The 21,326-nt window shown below is 71.3% G+C and overlaps 5 protein-coding genes across 5 annotated transcripts; 3 read left to right on the forward strand and 2 right to left on the reverse strand.

Moving 5' to 3' along the window:
- Positions 1-1,811: 1,811 nt before the first annotated feature.
- Positions 1,812-2,685, reverse strand: POP7 (POP7 homolog, ribonuclease P/MRP subunit). The gene has a single exon (XM_068178067.1). The coding sequence runs from the start codon at positions 2,668-2,670 to the stop codon at positions 2,194-2,196; it is 477 nt and encodes a 158-aa protein (XP_068034168.1). The 5' UTR covers positions 2,671-2,685; the 3' UTR covers positions 1,812-2,193.
- Positions 2,686-3,335: 650 nt separating this feature from the next.
- On the forward strand, positions 3,336-7,990 carry ACTL6B (actin like 6B). Its single transcript, XM_068178087.1, is given in 15 exon segments — positions 3,336-3,431; positions 3,697-3,773; positions 4,091-4,256; positions 4,515-4,615; positions 4,698-4,795; positions 5,430-5,524; positions 5,778-5,884; positions 6,279-6,299; positions 6,301-6,369; positions 6,469-6,530; positions 6,613-6,727; positions 7,062-7,142; positions 7,235-7,330; positions 7,703-7,789; positions 7,869-7,990. Coding segments are annotated over 15 exon segments (1,281 nt in total). The 5' UTR covers positions 3,336-3,406; the 3' UTR covers positions 7,950-7,990.
- Positions 7,991-8,934: 944 nt separating this feature from the next.
- Positions 8,935-12,433, forward strand: MEPCE (methylphosphate capping enzyme). The gene is made up of 4 exons (XM_068178086.1): positions 8,935-10,177; positions 11,183-11,401; positions 11,928-12,054; positions 12,376-12,433. The coding sequence occupies exons 1-4, from the start codon at positions 9,005-9,007 to the stop codon at positions 12,426-12,428; spliced, it is 1,572 nt and encodes a 523-aa protein (XP_068034187.1). The 5' UTR covers positions 8,935-9,004; the 3' UTR covers positions 12,429-12,433.
- A 1,460-nt stretch (positions 12,434-13,893) lies between these two features.
- Positions 13,894-15,871, reverse strand: LOC137466281 (TSC22 domain family protein 4-like). The gene is made up of 5 exons (XM_068178079.1): positions 15,786-15,871; positions 14,735-15,182; positions 14,559-14,653; positions 14,336-14,384; positions 13,894-14,225 (listed from the first exon to the last, which is right to left on the reverse strand). The coding sequence occupies exons 1-5, from the start codon at positions 15,869-15,871 to the stop codon at positions 14,043-14,045; spliced, it is 861 nt and encodes a 286-aa protein (XP_068034180.1). The 3' UTR covers positions 13,894-14,042.
- A 434-nt stretch (positions 15,872-16,305) lies between these two features.
- On the forward strand, positions 16,306-19,040 carry LOC137466282 (neuronal tyrosine-phosphorylated phosphoinositide-3-kinase adapter 1-like). The gene is given in 8 exon segments (XM_068178080.1): positions 16,306-16,370; positions 16,875-16,986; positions 16,988-17,124; positions 17,337-18,112; positions 18,195-18,344; positions 18,641-18,855; positions 18,857-18,922; positions 18,924-19,040. Coding segments are annotated over 8 exon segments (1,623 nt in total). The 3' UTR covers positions 19,026-19,040.
- The last annotated feature ends 2,286 nt before the right edge of the window (positions 19,041-21,326 follow it).

Genomic DNA, 21,326 nt, shown 5'->3' on the forward strand with positions numbered 1-21,326 from the left:
CCCCCCCAGACCGTCGAGGAAAAGGCCGCGCCGGCCGCCGCACGTCGGCCCCTGGCCACGGGCCACCCCCGGCCACGGCGCCGGCGAGGCGGGGGGGGACACGGGGGGGGGGGGGCACACGAACACGGGGAGGGGGGGTTGGGAATGGGGGGACACGCGTGGGGGGACGGCGGGGGGGGGGACAGGGGACGGACAGGAACGGGGGGAGCCGGGCAGGGAGGTGTGGGGACACCGGAGGGGACACGGGGACGGGGCGATGGGGGACACGGGGGGGACAGCGGAGAGGAAAAGGGGGTGACAGGGGACGGGGAGCGGGACACGGAGGTGCGGGGACACGGGGGGGATACAGTGGGGGGACAGGGTGGGGACATGGGGACAAGGAGCAGGACACGCAGATGGGGGATCGGGGATGAGGGGACAGGGATGGGGACAGGGGGACAGGGATTGGAGACACACGGGGACAGAGCTGGGGACAGGGAGAGCAGGATGGGGGGACACGGGGACAGTGTCCCGGACACGGAGGTGTGGCACAGGGACAGCGGCGGGGGGCACAGGGACGTGGGGATGGGGACAGAGGAGGGGACAGCGGCCGGGGGGACACGGGGGTGACAGACTGGGCGTGGGGACCGTGACACCGGGATGGGGGGACACGGACGTGCGGATACGGACGGGGACAGAGGCACGGCGACACGCGGCTGCGAGCGAGGGGACACGGCCGCTGGGACGGCACGGGGACACGGGGACACCCCGCCTGTGGGGCCGTGGGACTGCAGTGACACGCGCGCGGGGACACGGGGACGCGCCAGGCCGGGGGATCCCGGGATCCCTCGGGCCGGCGGAAGCGGCCGAACAATGGGGCAGCGTCACCGTCGCCGTCACTGTCCCCGTCCCCAGCGCCACCGCGGCCCCGGGGGCGGCCCCGGGGACCCCCGCGCGGGGAGGGGACACGGGGGACGCGGGGGACGGGGGGGGGGGGGACGCGGGCAGACGGGAGGGGACGGGGGGACCGAGGTGACGCGGGAGGCGACACGGGGAGTCGGGGGACGCGGAGCTGGATTCCGGCGACGCAGCGGACACGGGGGAATCGGCAGGGGAGCCGGGGGACCCAGGTGACACGGGAGGTGACACGGGGGACCCGGGAGGTGACGCGGGCCCCCTGCCAGGCCGTACGTGCGACTCCGCACAGCCCGGCCGCAGGTCCGGCGCCAGCGGGGCCAAAGGGCACCCGGGGGCGGGGGGACGGCGACAGCGACGTCACCGATGCCGCCGGGTCCCCCCGTGGCTCCCGGGAGTCCCCCGTGGCACCCGGATGTCCCCCCCTCAGGGACACCCCCGCACGGCCGGGACTGCCCGGGAACGGGGGCTGCGCACCCGGGGGTCCTCCCCCGGTCACCTGGAGTCCTCTCCGCTCACCTGCCACCCCCCCGGGGTGCCTGGCAGTCCCTTTGGTCACCCGGGTGTCCCTTTGGTCACCCGGGTGTCCCTTTGTCACCAGGCTCCCCCACATTTTCCCACACTCCCCCCCGCCCCTCCCGTGGACGTTTAATGTCCCCAGTGTCACCTGCAACCCCCCCCCCCGGTCACCCGAGTCCCCAAATTTCCCCCTGAGGTTCCCCCCCGGCCACCACAGTCCCACCCCGGTGTCACCCGGACCCTATCCCTGTATCCCCCCACCCCCCGCTCCCCTGGGTCCCCCATTGTCACCTGGGGGGTTTCCTGCCCCAAATGTCACCGATGACGCAGAGGAAGCCCCAGCCCCGCCCCCCCACCTCCCCCAAATCCCCCCAGAAAGCCCAAGAGGCGCCGCTGCCGCAACCACGACTTTATTTGGGTGCCACGTCCCCGTGTCCCCCCCAAAGTCCCAGAGGCTGCTGCGGGGGGGGGGGGGCTCGGGGTGACATCGCGGCGGTGGCTCGGTGGCCTCGAGCCGCCGGTGGCCTCGCTTGCAGTGTCCCCGTGTCACGGTGTCCCCGAGGCCACCGGCGACTCGTGGTGGCCTCCAACAACTCGTGGTGGCATCGCGGTCCTTGCCGGCTCCTGGTGGCCTGGGGGGGGGGGTTTGGTAGCCCCCGGGGGGGCCCCCAAGACCTCCTGCCGGTCCCCGCGGCCGCGACAGCCTCCGGGCGGGTTTTGGGGTGTCCCCACGGAGGAGGCGGAGGCCGGGGCAGCGGGGGAGCCCCCTGGGACCCCACCTCAGGCGCAGGGGGCCTCCCTGCAGAGGCGGATGTGGATGGCCGAGTTGTGCCGGGGGGGGTCCCCGTCCTCGCCGTCGTCGTCGGCCGGGGGGGCGCCGCGGCGGGCGCGGGGGGGCCGCAGGGGCACGGAGGAGGTGCTGGCGTGCAGCCGCAGGGCCCCCCCCGCGCCCGCCTGCAGCTGCAGCGCCAGGTTGATGGTGCGGGGCACGGCCAGCCCCAGCCCGTGCAGCCGCAGCTCCCCGGGACCCCCCCCGGGACCCCCGCCCGGCGCCAGGAGCCGCTGGCAGCGCCGCAGCTGCGCCCGGAAATCCGAGCGTGACGTCACGAACACGTCATTGGTGCCCGGGCCGCCGGCGGGGGGCGGGGAGCCCGGGGGGGGCCCCGGGGCAGGGCCACGGCGGCGGCGGCGGCGTGGGGGGGGCCCGGGGAGCCCCCCAGGCGGCGGGGACGGAGTTGGGGGGCGGCCCGAGGACATTCTGGGGGGGGAAATGGGGAGGGGGCGTCAGCGAACCCCCCGGACCCCCGAACCTCCCCCACCCCGATCTCCTCCCCCCAGGGATCCCCCAACCATCCCCGGACCCCCCCAAACCCCCCCGTGATCCCCCCCGGGACCCCCGAACACCCCCTGACCTCCGACCCCCCCCCCCCCCTCCGGGACCCCTTCCCCAAAATCCCCCCCGGCCGCACCTCGCGCGTCCCGCGCCGCCGCCGCTTCCGCTACGAGGCCACGCCTCCCACGGAGCCACGCCCCTTAGCGGAGACACGCCCATATAAGCACCGCCCACGCCGAATCACGCCCCCCCGCGCGCCAGGCAGCGGTTTTTGGGTTTTTTTTTTTTTTTTTTTTTTTTTACGGGGAGCGCTCAGCCCCGCCCCCCGGACCCGCCATTTTGGGGTTTTTAATCAACGAAACCGTAAATTGCTGCTCTGCAGGGGGAGGGATGATCGCGTGGGAGGGGCTTAATGGAAGCCGCGCCCCTTTGCACAGGCAGCGCCCCACACCCGCAGCAGGCGCGGCCACGCCCACAGAATGGGAGGAGCCTAGCCTCACAGGACACGCCCTCTCCCCTTGAACAAAGGGCCGCGGCCCCTTTAAGCGCCGCCATGGCGGCCGCGGCCCAATGGGCGCGCGCGACGCACGGCGGGCGCTGATTGGCCGCGAGCGAGGCCCCGCCCCCCCCGCCGGCGCTGTCCCGGTGCTGAACGCGGCCATGAGCGGCGGCGTCTACGGCGGCGGTGCGAGGGCGGGGCCTCGGCTCGGGGGGGGCGGGGCCTCGCACGGCGGGGCGGGGTCACGGCGGGAGGGGCGGGGCCAAGGCGGGGGGTGGGGGGAGTGTGAGGGGTGGGGGATGGGGGGCGGTCCCCGGGGGGGGGTCCCCGGTGTCACCGTCCGTCCCCCCCCAATGCACGGTGGGCGTCCCGGGGGTTCTGTGGGGTCGGGGGCGTCCCGGGGGTTTTTTGGGGGGTCCTGGTGTCACGGTGTCCCCCTGCCCTCCCCCAGACGAGGTCGGGGCTCTGGTGTTCGACATCGGCTCCTTCTCGGTGCGCGCGGGCTATGCCGGCGAGGATTGTCCCAAGGTCGGTGTCACCGTGTCCCCCCCGCGTCCCCCACCATGTCCTTGTCATCCCCCACCCGGACAGACAACGCCCCCGCCGTGTCCCCAGCATGCTGTCCCCAGGGCCATGGTGTCCCCAAGGCCACCCCTGGGCCACTGTCCCCATGGTGGTGACAATGCCACTGTCCCCATGGTGGTGACAATACCCAGTTCCCATCATGGTGACAATGCCCAGTCCCCATCATGGTGACAATGCCACCATCCCCATCGCGGTAACGATGCCACTGTGCCCACGGCCCACCACGGTGGCATTGTCACCGGGGCCGCGGTGTCCCCAAGGCGGATTTCCCCACCACGGTGGGGCTGCTGTCCCCGGACGAGGTGTCCCTGGAGCTGGACGGGGACAAGGACAAGAAGGGCGGGAAGGTTTATTACATCGACACCAACGCCCTGCATGTGGCCCGCGAGGGCGTCGAGGTCCTGTCGCCCCTCAAGAACGGCATGAGTGAGTGGGGGGACATGGGGACACTGGGGACAGTGGGGACACGGGGACAGCAGGGGGACAGCAGGCATGGGGGGACATTGGGGGGTCACAGGGGACCGAGGGGACTGCAGGGGACACGGGGAGAGAGCGGGGACATTGGGCAAAACTCTGGGGACATTGGAGACACCCCAGGGACACCGCTGGGACAGCGGCGGGGGAAGGGGACCCCAGGGCCGTGCCAGGGTCACCGATGTCACCCCCTGTCTGTCCCCGTGCCAGTCGAGGACTGGGAGTGCTTCCAGGCCATCCTGGACCACACCTATGGCAAGCACGTCAAGTCGGAGCCGGGGCTGCACCCAGTGCTCATGTCCGAGGCGCCGGTAGGTGCCACCGCAGGGCGGGGCCGGGGACTGGCTGTCCCCTGGGTGTCCCCGTGGTGTCCCCAATGTCCCTGTGCCGTAGTGGAACACCAGGGCCAAGCGGGAGAAGCTGACAGAGCTGATGTTCGAGCACTACAACATCCCGGCCTTCTTCCTCTGCAAGACGGCCGTGCTCACCGCGTATCCTGGCGTCACAGCGCTGTCACCCACCGTGTCACCCTGGCATCACCCTGGGTCACTACAGCATCACCCCTGTGTCACAGCGCTGTCCCCCCCGGGGTCACCCCAGTGTCACCACCGGTGTCTCAACATTGTCACCCACGGTGTCACCCTGGTGTCACCCCCAGGTCACCTTTGTTACACACTGGTGTCACCCCAATGTCACGCACGGCTCACCTCAATGTCACCCCCAGCATCACCGCTGTGTCACACTGGTGTCATCCACGGGTCACCCCAATGTCACCCCCAGGTCATCCAAGTGTCACCCCCTGGCCACCCCCGTGTCACACCAGTGTCACCTCGAGTCACTCTGGTGTCATCCCAAAGTCACCCCCAGTGTCACCCCTGCGTCACACTGGTGTCACCCCCGGGTCACCCCAATGTCACCCGTGTGTGACCATCGGTGTCACCCCAGCATCACCCCCATGCCACCCTCAGTGTCACCCTGGTGTCACTCCCTGGTCATCCCCGTGTCCCCCCTGTGCCACACCCTGGGACCCCCCTGTGTCACCGCTGTCCCTGGGGCGTGTTTGGGGGGGTGGGGTCAGCGGTCAGCGCATGTCCCTCCCCCGTTGTGGCCCCTTGACCGGCGCAGCTTTGCCAACGGCCGCAGCACGGGGCTGGTGCTGGACTCGGGGGCCACCCACACCACGGCCATCCCCGTGCACGATGGCTACATCCTGCAGCAAGGTGAGAGCGCACCTGGCACAGGTGAGAACACACCTGTGGTGGGGGAGGGGCACCGGGACACACCTGGCACAGGTGAGAACACACCTGGGACACACCTGGGGTGGGGGAAGGTCACCTGGATGCATGCGGGACTCACCCATGACAGCTGAGGGCTCACCAGGGACAAGCACAATGGCCACAGCCCCAGCCAGGTGAGCACATACCTGTCCCAGGTGAGGGGTGGGCGGAGCCTGACGCCGGCCCCACCCCGCAGGCATCGTGAAGTCGCCGCTGGCTGGGGATTTCATCTCCATGCAGTGCCGGGAGCTCTTCCAGGAGCTCAACATCGACATCGTGCCCCCCTACATGATCGCTGCCAAGGTGGGCGTGGCCAGGGGTGGGCGTGGCCAGAGGGACAGCCAATAAGATGGGACAGGGCAGGGCCAACCACAATGCTCCTCCCACTTGTGGGTGGGATTACCCTTAGTCCTACCCTTTTTGGGGTGACTTCATTTAACTACTCCCTCTTCAGGGCAGCCAAAATTTCTTAGCTTCGCCCAGTTTGGGGGTGGGCTTGTCCTTTAGCTCCACCCCTTTGAGATCACACCCCCCACTGGGCAGTCCTATCATTTGGCCCCACCTCTTGAGTGACATCACCCTTAGACTCCTCCTCTTACCCCACCCCAGGGGAGGCTCCACCCCTTGCCTTTAACCACACCCCTTTTAGCCACGCCTCTTTGCATGCCGGCCACGCCCTCACACCCCCCTTTTCCAGGAGCCGGTGCGGGAAGGGGCCCCCCCCGAGCTGGAAGAAGAAGGAGAAGCTGCCACAGGTGTCCAAGTCCTGGCACAACTTCACCTGCAACGTGAGTGAGGGGATTTCTGGGGTCCCCAAGGGGGGTGTCGGCACCCCCGACCCCCTTTTCCGGGGGTTCCGGGACCCTCTTTTCCCCCTGTTCCCCCAGGAGGTGATCCAGGACTTCCAGGCCTCCGTGCTGCAGGTCTCGGACTCGCCCTACGACGAGCAGTGAGTGCCTGGGGGAATTTCGGGGACTCTCGGGGGGGTTTGGGGCGGGGGCAGACCCCAAAACCCGCTGTTTTTGCCCCAGGGTGGCGGCGCAGATGCCCACGGTTCACTACGAGATGCCCAACGGCTACAACACCGACTACGGCGCCGAGCGGCTCCGCATCCCTGAGGGGCTCTTTGACCCCTCCAACGTCAAGGTTTGGGGGTCTCGGGGGGGGGTTTCTTAGCGGGCTCAGGGGTTTTGGGGTACTGGGGGGTTTAGGAGATCCCCACAGCCTGGGTTCTGCTTCCCTAAGAGCTTTGACTCTTCCAGTGTCAGGGTTCGAGGGTCCCCAGTGGGGTTTTGGGGGAACAGGGAGGTCCTGAGGGGGTCCTGGGGTTTTGGGGGGAACAGGGAATTCCCAAAGGGGTCCCAGGGTTTTGGGGGGAACAGGGAGGTCCCGGGGGGGTCCTGGGGTTTTGGAGGGAACAGGGAGGTCCCTGGGGGGGTCCCAGTGTTTTTGGGACCCCCTGACTCCCCTCTTTCCCCAGGGCCTCTCGGGGAACACCATGCTGGGCGTGGGGCACGTGGTGACCACCAGCATCGGCATGTGCGACATCGACATCCGGCCGGTGGGTGCCGGGACGGGGGGGTCCCCACCGGGAGGGGGAGCGGGACGTGGGGAGCAGCGGGGACACCCCACATCCCGCTGGTCCCCCCCCAGGGTCTGTACGGCAGTGTCATTGTCACCGGGGGGAACACGCTGCTGCAGGGCTTCACCGACCGCCTGAACCGGGAGCTGGCACAGAAAACCCCCCCGGTGAGGGACCCCCGAGTTTGGGACCAGGGCTTGGGAGGGGCTGAGGGAGACCCCAAACCGCCCCCAGTGAAGGACCTCCGCAATGTGGGAGGGGGGACTGGGCGGGACCCCAAACTCTCCCTGGGAGGGACCCCCTGAATTCGGGGTGGGAGGAGCTGGGGGGACCCCAAACCCCTCGGAAGGACATTTGGGGGTGGGGGGGTCCAGACCGGCCCTCAGGGTTTTACCCAGCTATCACCAGTCACTCCCAGTCACTCCCAGTCACCTGTGGTGGTTTCCCAGTTACCCCACAATGCCTCCCAGTTGCCAGCAGTGGTTCATAGCTGTCCCACCAGCGATTCCCAGTGCTCCCAGTGACCCCCCCTCTCCCAGAGCATGCGCCTGAAGCTCATCGCCAGCAACAGCACCATGGAGCGGCGCTTCAGCCCCTGGATCGGGGGCTCCATCCTGGCCTCGCTCGTGAGTCCGGGGCTCGGCGGGCGCCCGGGGGGGGTTTTACCCCCCAGAACCCCTCAGACCACCCCAACCCCAATTGCAGGGCACCTTCCAGCAGATGTGGATCTCCAAGCAGGAGTACGAGGAGGGCGGCAAGCAGTGCGTGGAGCGCAAGTGTCCCTGAGGGGCCTGAGGGGCCCTGAGGGCAGACGAGCCAATAAAACCCTGCGCAGCCCACCTGGAACGGCCTCTGGGGACGCGCCGCGGGGGCTCGGCGGCGTTGGCGGGGGTGGCTCGGGTGGCGGTGGCGGGGCTCGTGCCCCGATTCCGGCGGTTCTCGCCCCAAAAAGACGGCGCTTCCCCCGCGCACCCGGTCACGTGACCCGTGAGGGGGGTCGAGGCGCGCGGGAGGCACGTGCCGGGGCGGGGCCAGCCTTACCGCGCAGGCGCGGGAGCGCGTGACAGAGAGAGAGAAAAAGAGAGAGAGAGAGAGAGAGAGAGAGCGCGCGCGGGAAGGCGGGGGCGGGGCCTCCGCGCGCTGCTCTCGCGAGAGCCGCGCGCGCGTCCCGTTACCGGGCGGGTGAGGGCGGGGTCGGGGGGGGAAAGCGCCGGTTCGGTGACGTCACGAGCGGAACGGTGACGTGAGTACTTGGCCGAAGGACTGAGGAGAGACCAGCGCTGGAACAGGACGGGGGGGGGGGGTAGGGGGGTGTGTGCGCGCGCGTGGGGAGAAGGCTCTCGCGCTGCGCACGCGCGGCCCCCGCGCGCGGACTCCAAGTGCCGGCAGCCTCCGCGCGCGCGGCGAGGCCCCCGCGCACGGCGGCCTTACTCCGCCTGACCGTCTTCCCGGCCGCCCACCCTGTCCGTGCCCGCCACTCTCCCCTCCCCCAGGCCTTCAGGGGGTTCCCCCCGCTCCCTCGTCCCCTCCCCCCGGCCGCCGCTCTCCCGCGCTCTCTACGCAGGCACTCGCCGAGACCACCCCAAGCTCTTGAGACCCCCCCCCCTCCATCTCTCTCCCCGCGCGCCCACTCTCGTTATTGGCCGCCGTGCGCCCCACAGCCGCTCCTATTGGCAGAGCTCGCTCGCCCCTCCCCTCTACGTGGGCGTGCCTGCGCTCGGCCCCGCCCCTCGCCTATATAAGCTCCGCCGGGCCGCCGCGGCGCTGCCATCGCGGGCGGGAGGCGGCGGGCGCGGAGGCCTCACGCGCGCCGGTCCACCCGCTCCCCCCTCCGGCGGCGCATGCGCGGGGGCGGCGCGGCGCAGCGCGCAGGCGCGGGCCGGGCCGCCATGGCGGCGGCGCCTGAGGCCTTCCTGGTGCCGCCGCCGCCGCCGCCTCCTCCCGCCGCCACCGCGCCTCCCCCGGGACCGCCGGACCCGCCCGAGCCCCCGCGGCCCCGCAATGGCCTCCGCGCCGCGGGCGGCGGCGGCGGGAAGCGGCGCAGCAGCTGCGGGGCGAAGCAGCCGGCGTGGAAGCGGCGGCGCCGCGCGGCCTCGGAGTGCGGCCCGGTGCTGCCGTCCGAGTTCCTGCTCGGCGGGAACATCTTCGACCCGCTCAACCTCAACAGTCTGCTCGACGAGGAGGTGAGCCGCGCGCTGAACGCGCGCACCCCGCAGTCCTCGCCGCTGCCGCAGCGCGGCCGCGACCCGGTGGAGATCCTGGTGCCGCGGGACATCACGGACCCGCTGAGCCTGAACGCGCCGGGCGAGGGGCTGCGCCTGGCCTCGCCGGCCAAGAGCGCCCGGCGCCGCCACCGACACCGCGGCCAGCAGCGGGCTAACGCTGCCGCCGCCGCCGCCGCCGGCGGGCCCGCCGAGGAGCCCGCCCGCCCCGCCGAACCCTCCGCCGCCTCCACCGCCCCGCCGTGCCCCGCCGCCCTGCCCGCCGCCGGCCGGCACCGCAAGCGCCGACGGACTTGCAGCAAATCCGAGGGGCCTCGCCCGCCGCCGCCGGCCCCCGCCGCCGAGAAGCCGAAGCCCCCCGGGAAGGCGGCGCAGCGGCCGCGGCACCAGGTGCGCAAGTTCCAGTACGGGAATTACTGCAAATACTACGGGTACCGCAACCCCGACGTGGAGGACGCGCGGCTGCGGGCGCTGCGGCCCGAGTGGTTCGCGGGCAAGGAGGTGCTGGACGTGGGGTGCAACGTGGGGCACCTCACGCTGAGCATCGCCAAGCGCTGGGCGCCCGCCAGGATGGTGGGGCTGGACATTGACGGGCGGCTGATCCGCTCGGCGCGGCAGAACATCCGCCACTACCTGTCCGAGGGGCTGGGGGCGGACGGCGAGGCCGCGGGCGGGGCCAGGAAGGGCTTCCCCGCCGCGCTCCTGGCCAGCCGGGGCCCCATCGCCGCCCCGCAGCTCCCGCCCGACGGGCCCGGCGCCGCCGACTTCCCGCACAACGTCGTGTTCGTCACGGTGAGCGCCGCGGGGGGGATTCCAGCGGGAAGGCGTCGGTGGGTCTAAAAGGGGTTCGGGCAGAGTCCTAGGAAGGTGTTGCGTGGGTTTTGGGGGGGGTCTCGGTGGGTTTGAGGGGGTGACAGGATGGGACGGGGGCTACAGGGGGTTTGGAAGGGCAGAGAAGGCTGGAGTGGAGTTTTAGGGGGGGTCTCGGTGGGTTTAAGGGGGTGACAAGCGTGTGTGGGGGTTTGGGGTGGGCTGTGGAAGGTCTTAGAGGGTCTGGAAGGGACGTGAGGGATGTTTTGGGGGAGTCTCGGTGGGCCTGAGGGGGTGACAGGTAGGTCTGGAGGGCTGGCGAGAGTTTTTGCTGGGTTTTGGGGGATCTCGGTGGGTTTAAAGGAACTGGATGGGTCGAGGAGAGTTTTAAGAGGATCCTGGGGAAGTTTGGGGGGCTGCAGAGATAACAGGAGATGGGTTTGTGGGGTGCCAAGCGGCGCAGGGGGATTTTGGGGGGGGTCTCGGGTCAGTTCCAGGGGGCTCTTAGTGGGTCTGAAGGGGTCGCCAGGAGGTCGGAGTGCTGTGGGACCCCCCCCATTCCATTCTTGGGGTCTGTGTGGGGCAGCTCTGGGCCCCAGACAACTGAGCGGGGGTCAGCGTGTGCCTCCCACCCCTCAAATCCCTGTGTGGGACTGAAATCCCTCCATGGGTACCCCAAAACCGTTCAGTGGGGCTCAGTGTGTGCCCCCCACCACTAAAACATCTTCGGGGGGGGTCTCCCCACTCCCTTATTCCCCCCAAAACTCGTCTGTGCAGCTCAGCCCCTGCCCTCCACCCCCTCATTTCCCCCTGGAACCCTTCAGTGGGGCTCAGTGTGTGCCCCCCACCCCCTGAGACATCCCCAAAACCGATTAGTGGGGCTTACCCCCTGACCCCCACCCCTTCATTCCCCCCCAAACCCCCCACGTGGGGCTCAGACCGTGCCCCCCGCGCCCCCAGCCCCACGCTGAGCCTGCCCCCCCGCAGGGGAACTACGTCCCGGAGCGGGAGGAGGCGGTGGGGGCGCAGCGCCCCGAGTTCGACGTGGTGCTGCTGCTGTCACTCACTAAGTGGGTGCAGCTCAACTGGGGCGACGAGGGGCTCAAGCGGCTCTTCCGGAGGGCGTTCCGGCACCTGCGGCCTGGCGGGCTCCTGCTGCTCGAGCCGCAGCCCTGGGAGTCCTACCGCAAGCGCAAGGGGCTGACGGTGAGGCTGGGGGCTGGGGGGGGGGGCTCCAGGGTGGTCACAGAGGGGTTTGGGGGGCTCCAGGGGGGCTCCAGAGGAGTTGGGGGTCTCTGAGGGACTTAGGGGGGTGCACTTGGGGCTGCAAAGGGGTTTGGGGGTTTGGGTCCTGGTCGTGGGGGTCTAGGATTGGAGTTGTAGTGTAAATGTGGGGGGCTTTGGGGGGGTTATGGAAGGGTCGGGTGGGGGCATGAAGGGGCCTGGGGGGATTCTGGGGGGCTCTCGATGGGGTTTGGTAGGCTAGTGATGTTGGAGGGGGTTTTGGGGGAGGTCTCAGTGGGTTTTGGGGCATTGTGGGTGGGGTTAGAGGAGTTTGGGGCCAGAAATGGCTTTTTAGGGGGTTAAAAGCTGCCCCCTTGGGCTCAGCGGGGCCGGGGGGGTTCAGGCGTGTCTCAGGCAGGTTTCGGGGGCTCATCCAGGGACCTCGCAGGGGGGTGGGGAGGGTTGGGGTCCCGTGGGGGGGCTCGGCTGAGCCGTCCTGCCCCCCCAGGAGACGACGTACCGGAACTACCAGCGGATCCGGCTGCGGCCCGAGCAGTTCCCAGCGTACCTGACCTCGCCCGAGGTGGGCTTCGAGCGCTGCGAGCTGCTGGGGACCCCCCAGCACAGCGCCAAAGGTAGGGGCACTCCCACTTCCTGGGGGGGATCCCCCGAATCGGGGTCAGCAGCCTCAGATCTGGGGGGATTTTGGGGCAGGGGGGTTCTGGGGTGGCAGGGGAGGAGTGAGAATTTGGGGTCTCCCCTTCACCCAATCCTTCCACCCCCCCCAGATTTGGGGGGACATTAGGGCTGGGGGGTTCCAGAGCGGCAGGGGAGGGGTGTGAATTTGGGGTCCCTCCCTCCCCCAATCCTTTCCTCCCCAGATTTGGGGGGACAGTGGGCAGGGGAAGGGTGTGAATTTGGGGTCCCCCCCTCACCCAATCCTTTCCCCCCCACAGGCTTCCAGCGGCCGATTTATCTCTTCCACAAGGGACGAGGTGACGCCCCCTGAGCTCCCCCAAAAATCCCCCCGGGCTGGGGGGGCGCTGATGCTCCCGGGGTGGGGGAGGGGGGGGTTGCTCCCCACCCCCCACCAGATGCCAAACGGGGAGAGGGCTCTGTTTGCCCCTCCTCCCCCCAGTTTTTGGGGTGTTCCCTCCCCCCCCCCCCCGGGCGTTTGCCGTGGTTTGCTCTGTGCGAGGGGGGCCCCGGAATAAAGGAGGTGATTGGTCAGCGGGGGGGGATCGTTCTTTGGGGGGTGGGAACAAGGGGCACACGGCACACCCGAACCAACACCTTTATTTTATTTAGGTGGAAAAAAGGGGATTTGGGGTGGGGTTGATCTTCCTCAGCAACCCCCCCACTGCTGCAGCTTGCGGTACATGGTGAAGGCGGCTCCGGGGGGGCGCGGGAGGGCCCGGGGGGTCTCGGGGGGCTCGGGGGGGGGCAGCCAGGGCCACCCCACGCCTCGGGCCGCACCCCCCGCCAGCACCCTCAGCTGCGGCCCGGGCACCTGGGGGGCAGCACGGGAAAGGTAGGGGTCCCGCCAGCACCGGGAGGGGGGGGCCAAGGGTGGAATCTGGGGAGGGGTCTCACCTGCGGAGGGGGCGCGGGCGGGGCCGGGACGCCCCTGCGCGGCCCCGGCGGGGGGGGCACGGCTAGGCTGACGAGGCCGCGGAAGAGGCGCTGGGCTTGCGGCACGTTCATGGCTGAAACCGGGGGGATTTCAGTCAAACCGGGACGGGGGGCGGGGGCCGCGGGCCGCCCCCTCCCCGCGGCCCGCACTGACCGGCGGCCGCCGCCCCGCCCAGTGCGGAACGGGCGGCGAACGAGCTGCCCAGGAGCGCGGCCGCCGCCCGGGGCGCGTCGAACGGCGCAGGGGAGGCCCCGCCGGGACCCCCGCGGCTGCTGTGCGGGATGGGGGTCGCCAGGGCGGGATGGGGTCCCCCCCTCCGTCTTCATCCTCCTCTTCCTCCTGGATCGCGGGGTTGGGCGCGAAACGCACCTGGGGGGCGGGGGGGGGGGAAGAATTGGGATGTCCCGCGTCATGTCCCGCGTCCCGTCTCACCGGCCGGGACCCCCCGCGTTCCGGTACCGGTGGTTTTGGGGTGTCCCGGCCCCTCCCCGCTCCCTCCCGCCTGTCCCAGGGCTGTCCCGTTCCACCCAATCCCCCACCTGCCGGGTGCCCCCCCCCGCTCCCCCCACGCCTCAGGATCCCCCCGCGCGGCGGCGGCGGCGGCGGCGGCGGAGGGAGCGCGCGCGGCCTCATGGCGGCGGAAGCCACGCCCCGTTTCCGCCGGTGGCCACGCCCATGCCGCTGCCCTCCCCAACATGGCGCCGCCCTTACCTCGGCCGTCCCGCCCCCCCCAGGTCGAGGGTTCGAGCCCCGCCTCGGCCGGAGCCACCGCCCCCTCCGTTCACCCCCGGTTCACGCGACTTTCCCCCCAAAATTAACACGGCCCCTCTCCCGTGCTGTAAAAAATCGCGGGTTTATTAAAAAACGCCCCGAATCGCGCAGGAAGTCCGGGAGAGCCCAGCGGCGCTCCCTGGCTTCCTCCCAACAAAGCAGCAGCGAGCGCGGAGCCCCGGCCCGCGCCCCGGGAACCTCCTGGGAGCCCCCTCGGGCTCAGGGCGGCCCCGGGGGCGGCAGAGCCGGCAGGCGGGCCAGCTGCTGCGGGGTGGCGAGAGCCCGGAGCAGCCGGTTCTCCCTCTCCAGCGCCGCGCGCCGCTCGCTCAGCTCGCGGATCTGTTCCCGCAGCGCCTCCACCTCCTCCCGCACCGCCAGCAGCAGGTGCGACTTCACCAGGTCCTGCGGGGACAGCGCTCAGGGCCGCCCCGGGCCCACAGCCGGGACCCCGAGCCCCCCGGTGCCTCCCTCCCGGGACCCCCGAGCTCCCCCGCCATTCCCTCCGCTCTCACCATGGCCCTCTCGATCTTGTTGTCGATGGCAGTGACGCCGCTCCCGGCGCTGCGGAAAAGGCCGGGGTCAGACGGACACACGGACACGTCGGGTGGGTGCGGGAGGGGCAGAGGCCCCCCCTATCCTTCCCCCCCCCCCTTCTTTTTGGGGGGGTGGGGGAGGGGAACTCGCCCCCCACTCAGCCCCGTCCCGCCCCAGACCGGAAGTGCGTCACGCCTTACCCCCTCCTCTTCGCTCTCCTCGCCAGCGAATCCCAGGCGAGCGCTGAGCTCGGCCCCGCCCCCTGGGCGTGGCGAGGGGGGTTTGGGGGGCAGAGCCTGTAAACAAAGCGGGGTTGGGGGGGTCGTGGAGGGCGTGGTCCCTTCAGGCCCCGCCCCAGGAGACCCCGCCCCCCTCACCTGCTGCACGAGCTCCGCGAAGGCCCCGAGGGACCGGGGCTGGTGGGGGGCGGGGCCGGCGCGGGGGGCGTCCAGCGACACCGGGACCCTCCCGCCGCCGCCCCCCCGCGGCGACGCGTCCCGCTCGTAGAAATCGCGGCACAGCCACCGGCCCCGCCGCAGCACCTCCCCCGGCGACAGCAGGCGAACGAGGCGGAACCGGGAGCCGCTGGGGCTGCCGGAGGAGGAAGACGAAGAACCGGTGGCGGAGCGGAGGCATCGCCAGGCGCGGTCCCACTGCCGCCGCGGACGCTGGTGATGGCGAAGCCGCTTTTCTTGCGGCTCATGGGGGCGGCGGCGGCGGGAGGAGGAGGAGGAACATGGCGGGGCCGGCCCGGAGCCGTTACCGGCGGCGGCAGCGGCAGCGGCAGCGGCAGGACCGGAAGTGGGAACCGGAAGTGATGTTGCTCTTTAAGGCGTTGCCGGCCGCGCACGGGCGAGCCCCGCCCCAGACCACGCCTCCCTCGGGAGTAGCCACGCCCTTCTGCGCACGCCTACAGCCACGTGACCGCGCGGCACCCCTTGGGGGTCCTCCGCGCCGCCAGGGGGCGCCGGCGCGGCCGCGGCGGTCCCGGACGCTGCGTCAGCGCCAATGGAGCGGCGCGAGCGGGAGGCGGGAGCGGCCGGTGAGGGAGGAGGGGAGGGATGGGGGTGGGCCCGGCGCCCCTCCCGCGCCCGGTGACCACCCGCTGCCCCTCCCCCGTAGGCCGCTAGACCCCCCCCCCCCCGCCATGGGCCAACGCCCCCCGTGAGACCCCGGCCCGGGCCCGGCCGTGCTGGCGGCGGTGGGGGGGGGGGGGTGCGGCGCAGGATTCCCCCCCCCCCCCCCCAACCCTGGGACCCCCGAGAGAGCGGCAGGTAACGAGGGGCGGGGAGGGCGGGAGGAGGCCGAGAGCCCTGGGGGGATACAGAGCAACCCCCGGTGTCGGGCGGGGTGGGGGGCGAAGGGGGGACCCCCTGGATTGAGGGTAATTTGGGGAGGGGTCTTCTGGGGTTGCTGGGGGTTCCCGACGGGCTGGGGGGGATCCTCATCGTCGGTGTGAGCGGAGGGGGCCGGGTGTCCACAGGCGTTCGCTGGGTCCGGGGGCACCCCGGCATCACCGCGGAGGGGTCGGGTGGGGTCGCGGAGCCGGCAGGCAGGCGGTGGGGGGACCCCGGGACCCCTTGAGGTGGAGGGAAGGGCAGAGGGACCCTGGCTCCCGGTGGGGAGGGGGCTCCTGCGGGGACCGAGGCGTCTGGGGGGTTTGCAGGAGGGCGGCGTCGGGACCTGACGCCCAAGCGGGGGCGCGGGCGTTTGGGGTCGCGGTAGCCACGGGCATGTGGAGGCCCGGAACGGGCGGGGGGGGTCTCAGGACGCGGGGTCCGGGTGGGTCGCGGGACCAGAATTCGGGGGCCTGGGGGGTCCCCGGTCCGGGGGGGGCGGGGTCTGAAGGCCCCGCCCTCAGCCATGAGCGCCCCCCCGCGGTCGGAGCTCGCCGCCGCCGCCGCCGCCCTGCTGCGCCTGGGCGAGGAGCGCCCCCCCCGCGGCCGCCATGAGCCTGCTGCAGCGCAAGGGCCGCCCCGAGTGGCGCCCCCGCGAGGAGGAGCCGCGCAAGGGGTGAGGGGACACCGGGGACACCCTGGGGGGGACATGGGGATCCTCCGGAACCACCGCGGAGGGACGCAGAAACCCCTCCAAGACTGCCCCGAGGCGACACCACACCTCTGGGACTGCCCTCAGGGGACACCGGGAGCCCCTGGGCCACTCTGAGGGGACCCAGGGAACCCCCAAGACCACCCTGGACCACTCTGAGGGAACACTGGGAACCCCCAGGACCACCCTGGACCACTCTGAGGGGACACTGGGAACCCCAAGGACCACACTGGATGGTCTCCCAGCCCCTCGGAATTCCCCAAAGAGCCCCAAGTGCCCCTTGCCCCCTCCCAGACCCACTAGTGCTCCCCTACACTCCTGGCATTCACCCCGAGACCCATGGCTCACCTTCTGCACCTCAGAACCCCCCCAAAATGCGGGGCTCCAATTCCCTGAGAACCCCTGGGGGGGTCGGGGTGTCCCCAGAACTTTTGGGGTCGCCCTGACCCCACTGTGTCCTCTCCCCAGGGTCCCCAAGGGGCGGGAGGGGGGGTCCCTGCGGCGCCCGCTGCGAGTGGGGTTCCTGACCCTGCCGGCGCCGCAGGAGCGCGGCCCCCGGCCCTGCGCCCCTGGCATGGCCCCCCCGCTCCCTGTCCTGCCACGCCGTGGGGCTCCCCGACCCGGGGGTGCCCCTGCGCCCCCAGGGGCCCCGCACCGGGGCCCCCGAGGGCCGGGGCCTGGAGGCGCCGCCCGCCAAGAGAGGTGGTGAGTGGAAGCGGCAGGGTGGGAACGGGGTGGCAGGGCTGGGGGCAGCGGAGGGGGCTCGGGGGAGCAGGAAAGCGTCCCGGGGAGGTTTGGGTGGCAGGGAGGGTACACAAGGAGTCTGAAGGGACATGCAGGGTGTAGCAGCCCCTGACGCCCTTCCCTTCCCCAGGCACCCCCCGGGGGGGCTGCGTGCGACAGACACCCCCCCTGAAGCCCTCCCGCAAGCCCCCAGACTCGGCTGTCCTCCGGGGCGCCCCCGCCGCCCCTGGCCGAGCAGGGCGAGGCGGAGGAGCCCGTGTACATCGAGATGGTGGGGGGACGCCCGGGGGGCCCCAGGGGGCGAGCCCCGGCTGGGGGGAGCGCCCCCCGCTCCCGCCGAGGAGCCGGAGGCCATTTACGAGGAGATGAGCTGCCCCCTGCCAGCGGGGGAGGGGCCGGGACGCGCCCCCTTCCCGGGACACGCCCCTTTCCACGGACACGCCCCGAACGCCGCTCACGCCCCTTTCAGCGGGCCCCGTGCTGCACTCTGGCCACGCCCCCTACATGGGACACGCCCCTTTCCCCGGACACGCCCCTCATGCCGGCCGTGCCCCCTTCATCGGCCACGCCCCGTTCTCCGGCCCCGCCCCCATCCCGCCGCCCTTCCCCAACCTGCTGCCGCCACGCCCACCCCCGCTGGCCCCGCCCCCCGAGGGCGCCTCGCGCCTGCCCCTCCCCTCGCGCCGCGAGGGCCCGCCCCCCGCGCGCTCGCGCAGCCACTCCACGCCCCTCCCCCCGCATCACGCGCCGGGAGGGGCGGGGCGCGAGCGCGGGGGGGCGGGGCTCGGGCCGTTGCCCCTCCTCCCTTCCTCCGAAGCCCCGCCCCCCGGGAAGCGCCCGCCCGCTTATGAGAGCCTGCGCGGGGCCGTGGCCTCGGGAGGCACCGCCCCTTGCCCGCGAGGAGGAGCCGCCCCTTCGCCGGGGGGGCGGAGCCTCCGCCCGCCGCGGGAAGGAGACCGAGAGTGAGTGACAGGGGATGGGCGGGGCTTGAGGCGGGGTCACGCCCTGTGGGCGGGACTGACACACCCCCCCTCCTTTTGGCAGAGGCGCCGGAGCCCCCCCGGGAGGAGCGGGGCGGGGCGGGGGGCGGCTCCGCCCCCCTCGGGGATACCGGTCCGGGCCGAGGGGCCCCCGGGGGCGGCCCGGGCCCCCCCCTGCCCTGCCAGACCTTCCCTGCCTGCGGGAGACCTTCGGGTACGTGCGGGGCTGGGGGGTCCGAGTGGGCACCGGGGGGCAGGAGGTGACATAGGGACACCGGGGGGCTCGGGGAGACACCGGAGGGGGACACGGCAGGAGGAGGTGGCATAAGGACGCCGGGGGGATACGGGGGGAGGGTGTGACATAAGGACACCGGGGGGACACAGCAGGAGGAGGTGACATAAGGCGTGGGGGTCCTGCGGAGCGACACGGGACACAGGGGGACAATGCGACCACCCCTGTCCTGCCCAGGGGGGTGGCACCGTGTCCCCCTGACGCCCCCTCTCCCGCAGAGCTTCCCGGGGGTCCCCGCCTGGGCCGCTCCGCCTCCACCTCGGGGGTGCGCCAGGCCGGGGCCCCCCCGTTCACACGCGGCCCCACGTCGTCGCGCCCCCTGTCCGGAGGGGTCCCCGGGGGGGGCTTCCCCGCCGCCCCCCGGCCGCGGGACGGGCAGCTGCAGGAGGTGATCGACCGAAAGCGCTGCGTCTGCACCGAGATCAAGGCGCGGGGGGGGCGGGGGGGGGGGGCTGTGCAAGCAGGACAGCCTGCCCCCCCTGCCCGCCCCCCCCGCCTGGAAAGGGGGGGCCGCTCCCGAGGGCCGCCCCCCGCCCCCCACCGCCCCCCGGGACCCCCCCGGCCCGCCGGCCGCACGCCGTGCTCTGGGACACCGCGATCTGACCCCTCCCCCCCGGGGTGCCTGGAGCACCCCAAATCCTGTCCCCGAAACTTGGAGGGGGTGGGGGTCCCCGAAATCATGGGGGGGGGGCTCCTGAAGTGGGGGGGGGGGGGGGGGGGGGCGACACGGCTGGGCCGGGTTGGGGAGAATCGGGGGGGGGGGTATTTATGGTGTGCTGAGCCCCCCCTCGTAAATAACGGGGGGGCGCACCCCGGACACAAAGGGGAGGGGGGGTGATGGAGACCACCCCTCCCGCAGTAATGGGGAAGGACCCCCAAAAACCGGGGGGGGGGAAAGAAAAAAAAGCACCCCAAAAAGTGGGGCGAGTTCCAGCCCCTCATTATGGGAGATTAAACCCCCCCCTCCCCCCCAGTGCGGGGGGCCCCCACTAAGGGGGTGTCGAGCCTCAATAACGGGGAGCAGCTCGCCCACTGCGAGCCGAGGGGGTCCCTGAGAAGGGGGAGTTCACCCCTGCCGGGGGGGGGGCCCAGCCCCCCGAAAGGGGAGGGTGCTGTAACTGCTTTGCAATGTATTTATGGGGGGGTATTTATGGGGGTGCATCAGGCGGGGGCCGGGGAGGGGGTTCGGCTCTGGGGGTCCGCAGTGCGGCCTGTGGGGGGGGGGGAGGGTGGGTGTGGTGCTGGAGGGAGGGGGGGGGCGCCCCCAGTGAGGGGTGGGGGTGTGTGTGAGAGGGGAGGGGGGATCTCCTCTGGGATTTTGGGTGGGGGACCATGGGGGGGGGGGGGCAAAGGGCCCCCCCAGCCCTTTTCCTGGGACCCCCCCCAGGCCCTCTGTGCTCATCTCCCCCCCCCACCTCTGACCCCCCCGCCACCCCCACCCCCCCCCCCCGTTGCCAGAATTGCCTTCGTCCCCGCGGGGTCCGGGGGGGCCCCAGTTTGGGGGGGGGGGGGGTCGTGGGGACGGGGGGGGTTTTGTAACGTGGTTCTGTGCACTATTAAAGAGAGATGCAGCTGGAAACGTGTGTCGGGTTTGGGGGGTGAGCGCCCAAAAATGGGACTGGGACCCCCCCCCACAGCCGTCAGAGGGGGGATTTTGGAGGAAATGACTCCAAATGGGCTGGGGAAAGAGGTCACACTAGTGAATTTGTGGGGAAATGACCCAAAAGGAAAGGGAGTAGTAGTGAGTTTGTAGGGAACCAACTCAAAGGAGGGAGGAAAGGAGCGTGTGGGTAATCGTGATTTTGTGGAAAATGACCCAAACGGGGATGGAGGAGTGGGAATAATAGGGAAGTTTTGGGGGAAAGGACTCGAAATGGAGGGGAGTAATAGGGATTTTTGGGTGAAAAGCACCCAAATTGAAGCGAATAATAGGGGATTTCTAGGAAAATGAACCAAATTAGGGAGCCTTCACCTCGGTTTTGGGTATAAAACCCTCTTCAAAGGGGTTAATAATGGGGGGAAGACCACGAGTGAGGGCTTTGAGACTCCCCAGACTCGTGTTGTGCTGGAGAGGAGCAATAACAGAGACTTTGGTAGAAATGATTAAAAAAGGGAATTTTTCCCTATTTTCGTGAGGGGGACGGCACTGAGGGGTCGAAAAGGGCGGGAAGAGCCAGGGGTGCGGGGCACTCGCAGCGGGAGGAGGCGGGGACCTGCCGGTGGCGGGAAAATGCTGTTTTTGGTGGTGGAAAATGCTGCTTTTGCTGGTGGGAAAATGCCGTTTTTCCGTGAAAGCTGCCCAAAACGGGGCCTTTCCCGCCCAGCGGCGGCGAACCCCCTCTGGGCCGGGGGAGGGGCGGCGCTGAGGGGACACAGAGGGAGGCGGGGCGCCAGGGGGGCGGGACGCCGCGCGCGGCCAATCAGCGGCGGCGCTGCGGCTAGGGCGGAGCCCGCGAGAGCGGGAAGATGGCGGCGGGCGGCGGCGGCACCGGGCCGGGCGCGGGGCCCGGCGGAGGTCCCGGCGGAGGCCCCGGGGCCCGCAGGGGCAGCGCGGGCCGCGACGCGGAGGCCGAGGTTTGGTGCCGGCGGGTGCGGGAGCTGGTGAGCGCGGTTCCTGCCAACAGGCTCTGCTTCGAGTGCGGCCAGCGCGGCGTCACCTACGTGGACATCAGCGTGGGCAGCCTCGTGTGCACCGGCTGCTCGGGGGCGCTGTGAGTGGGGCGGGGCCAGGGGAGTGGGGGCGGGGCCGGGGAGGGGGCGGGGCTATTTCACACCTGAGCGCGGTGGGCGGGGGCCGCGCCGGCTGACGCGGTCATTTGCTGCGCGCGGTGGGGGCGGGGCTCTGCGGGAGGGGGCGTGGCCTCGGCACGCGGCTTCACACGCTTGGGCGTTTTTTTTTTTTTG

The sequence above is a fragment of the Anomalospiza imberbis genome, unplaced genomic scaffold, assembly GCF_031753505.1.
Source record: "Anomalospiza imberbis isolate Cuckoo-Finch-1a 21T00152 unplaced genomic scaffold, ASM3175350v1 scaffold_172, whole genome shotgun sequence".
NCBI lineage: Eukaryota > Metazoa > Chordata > Aves > Passeriformes > Viduidae > Anomalospiza > Anomalospiza imberbis.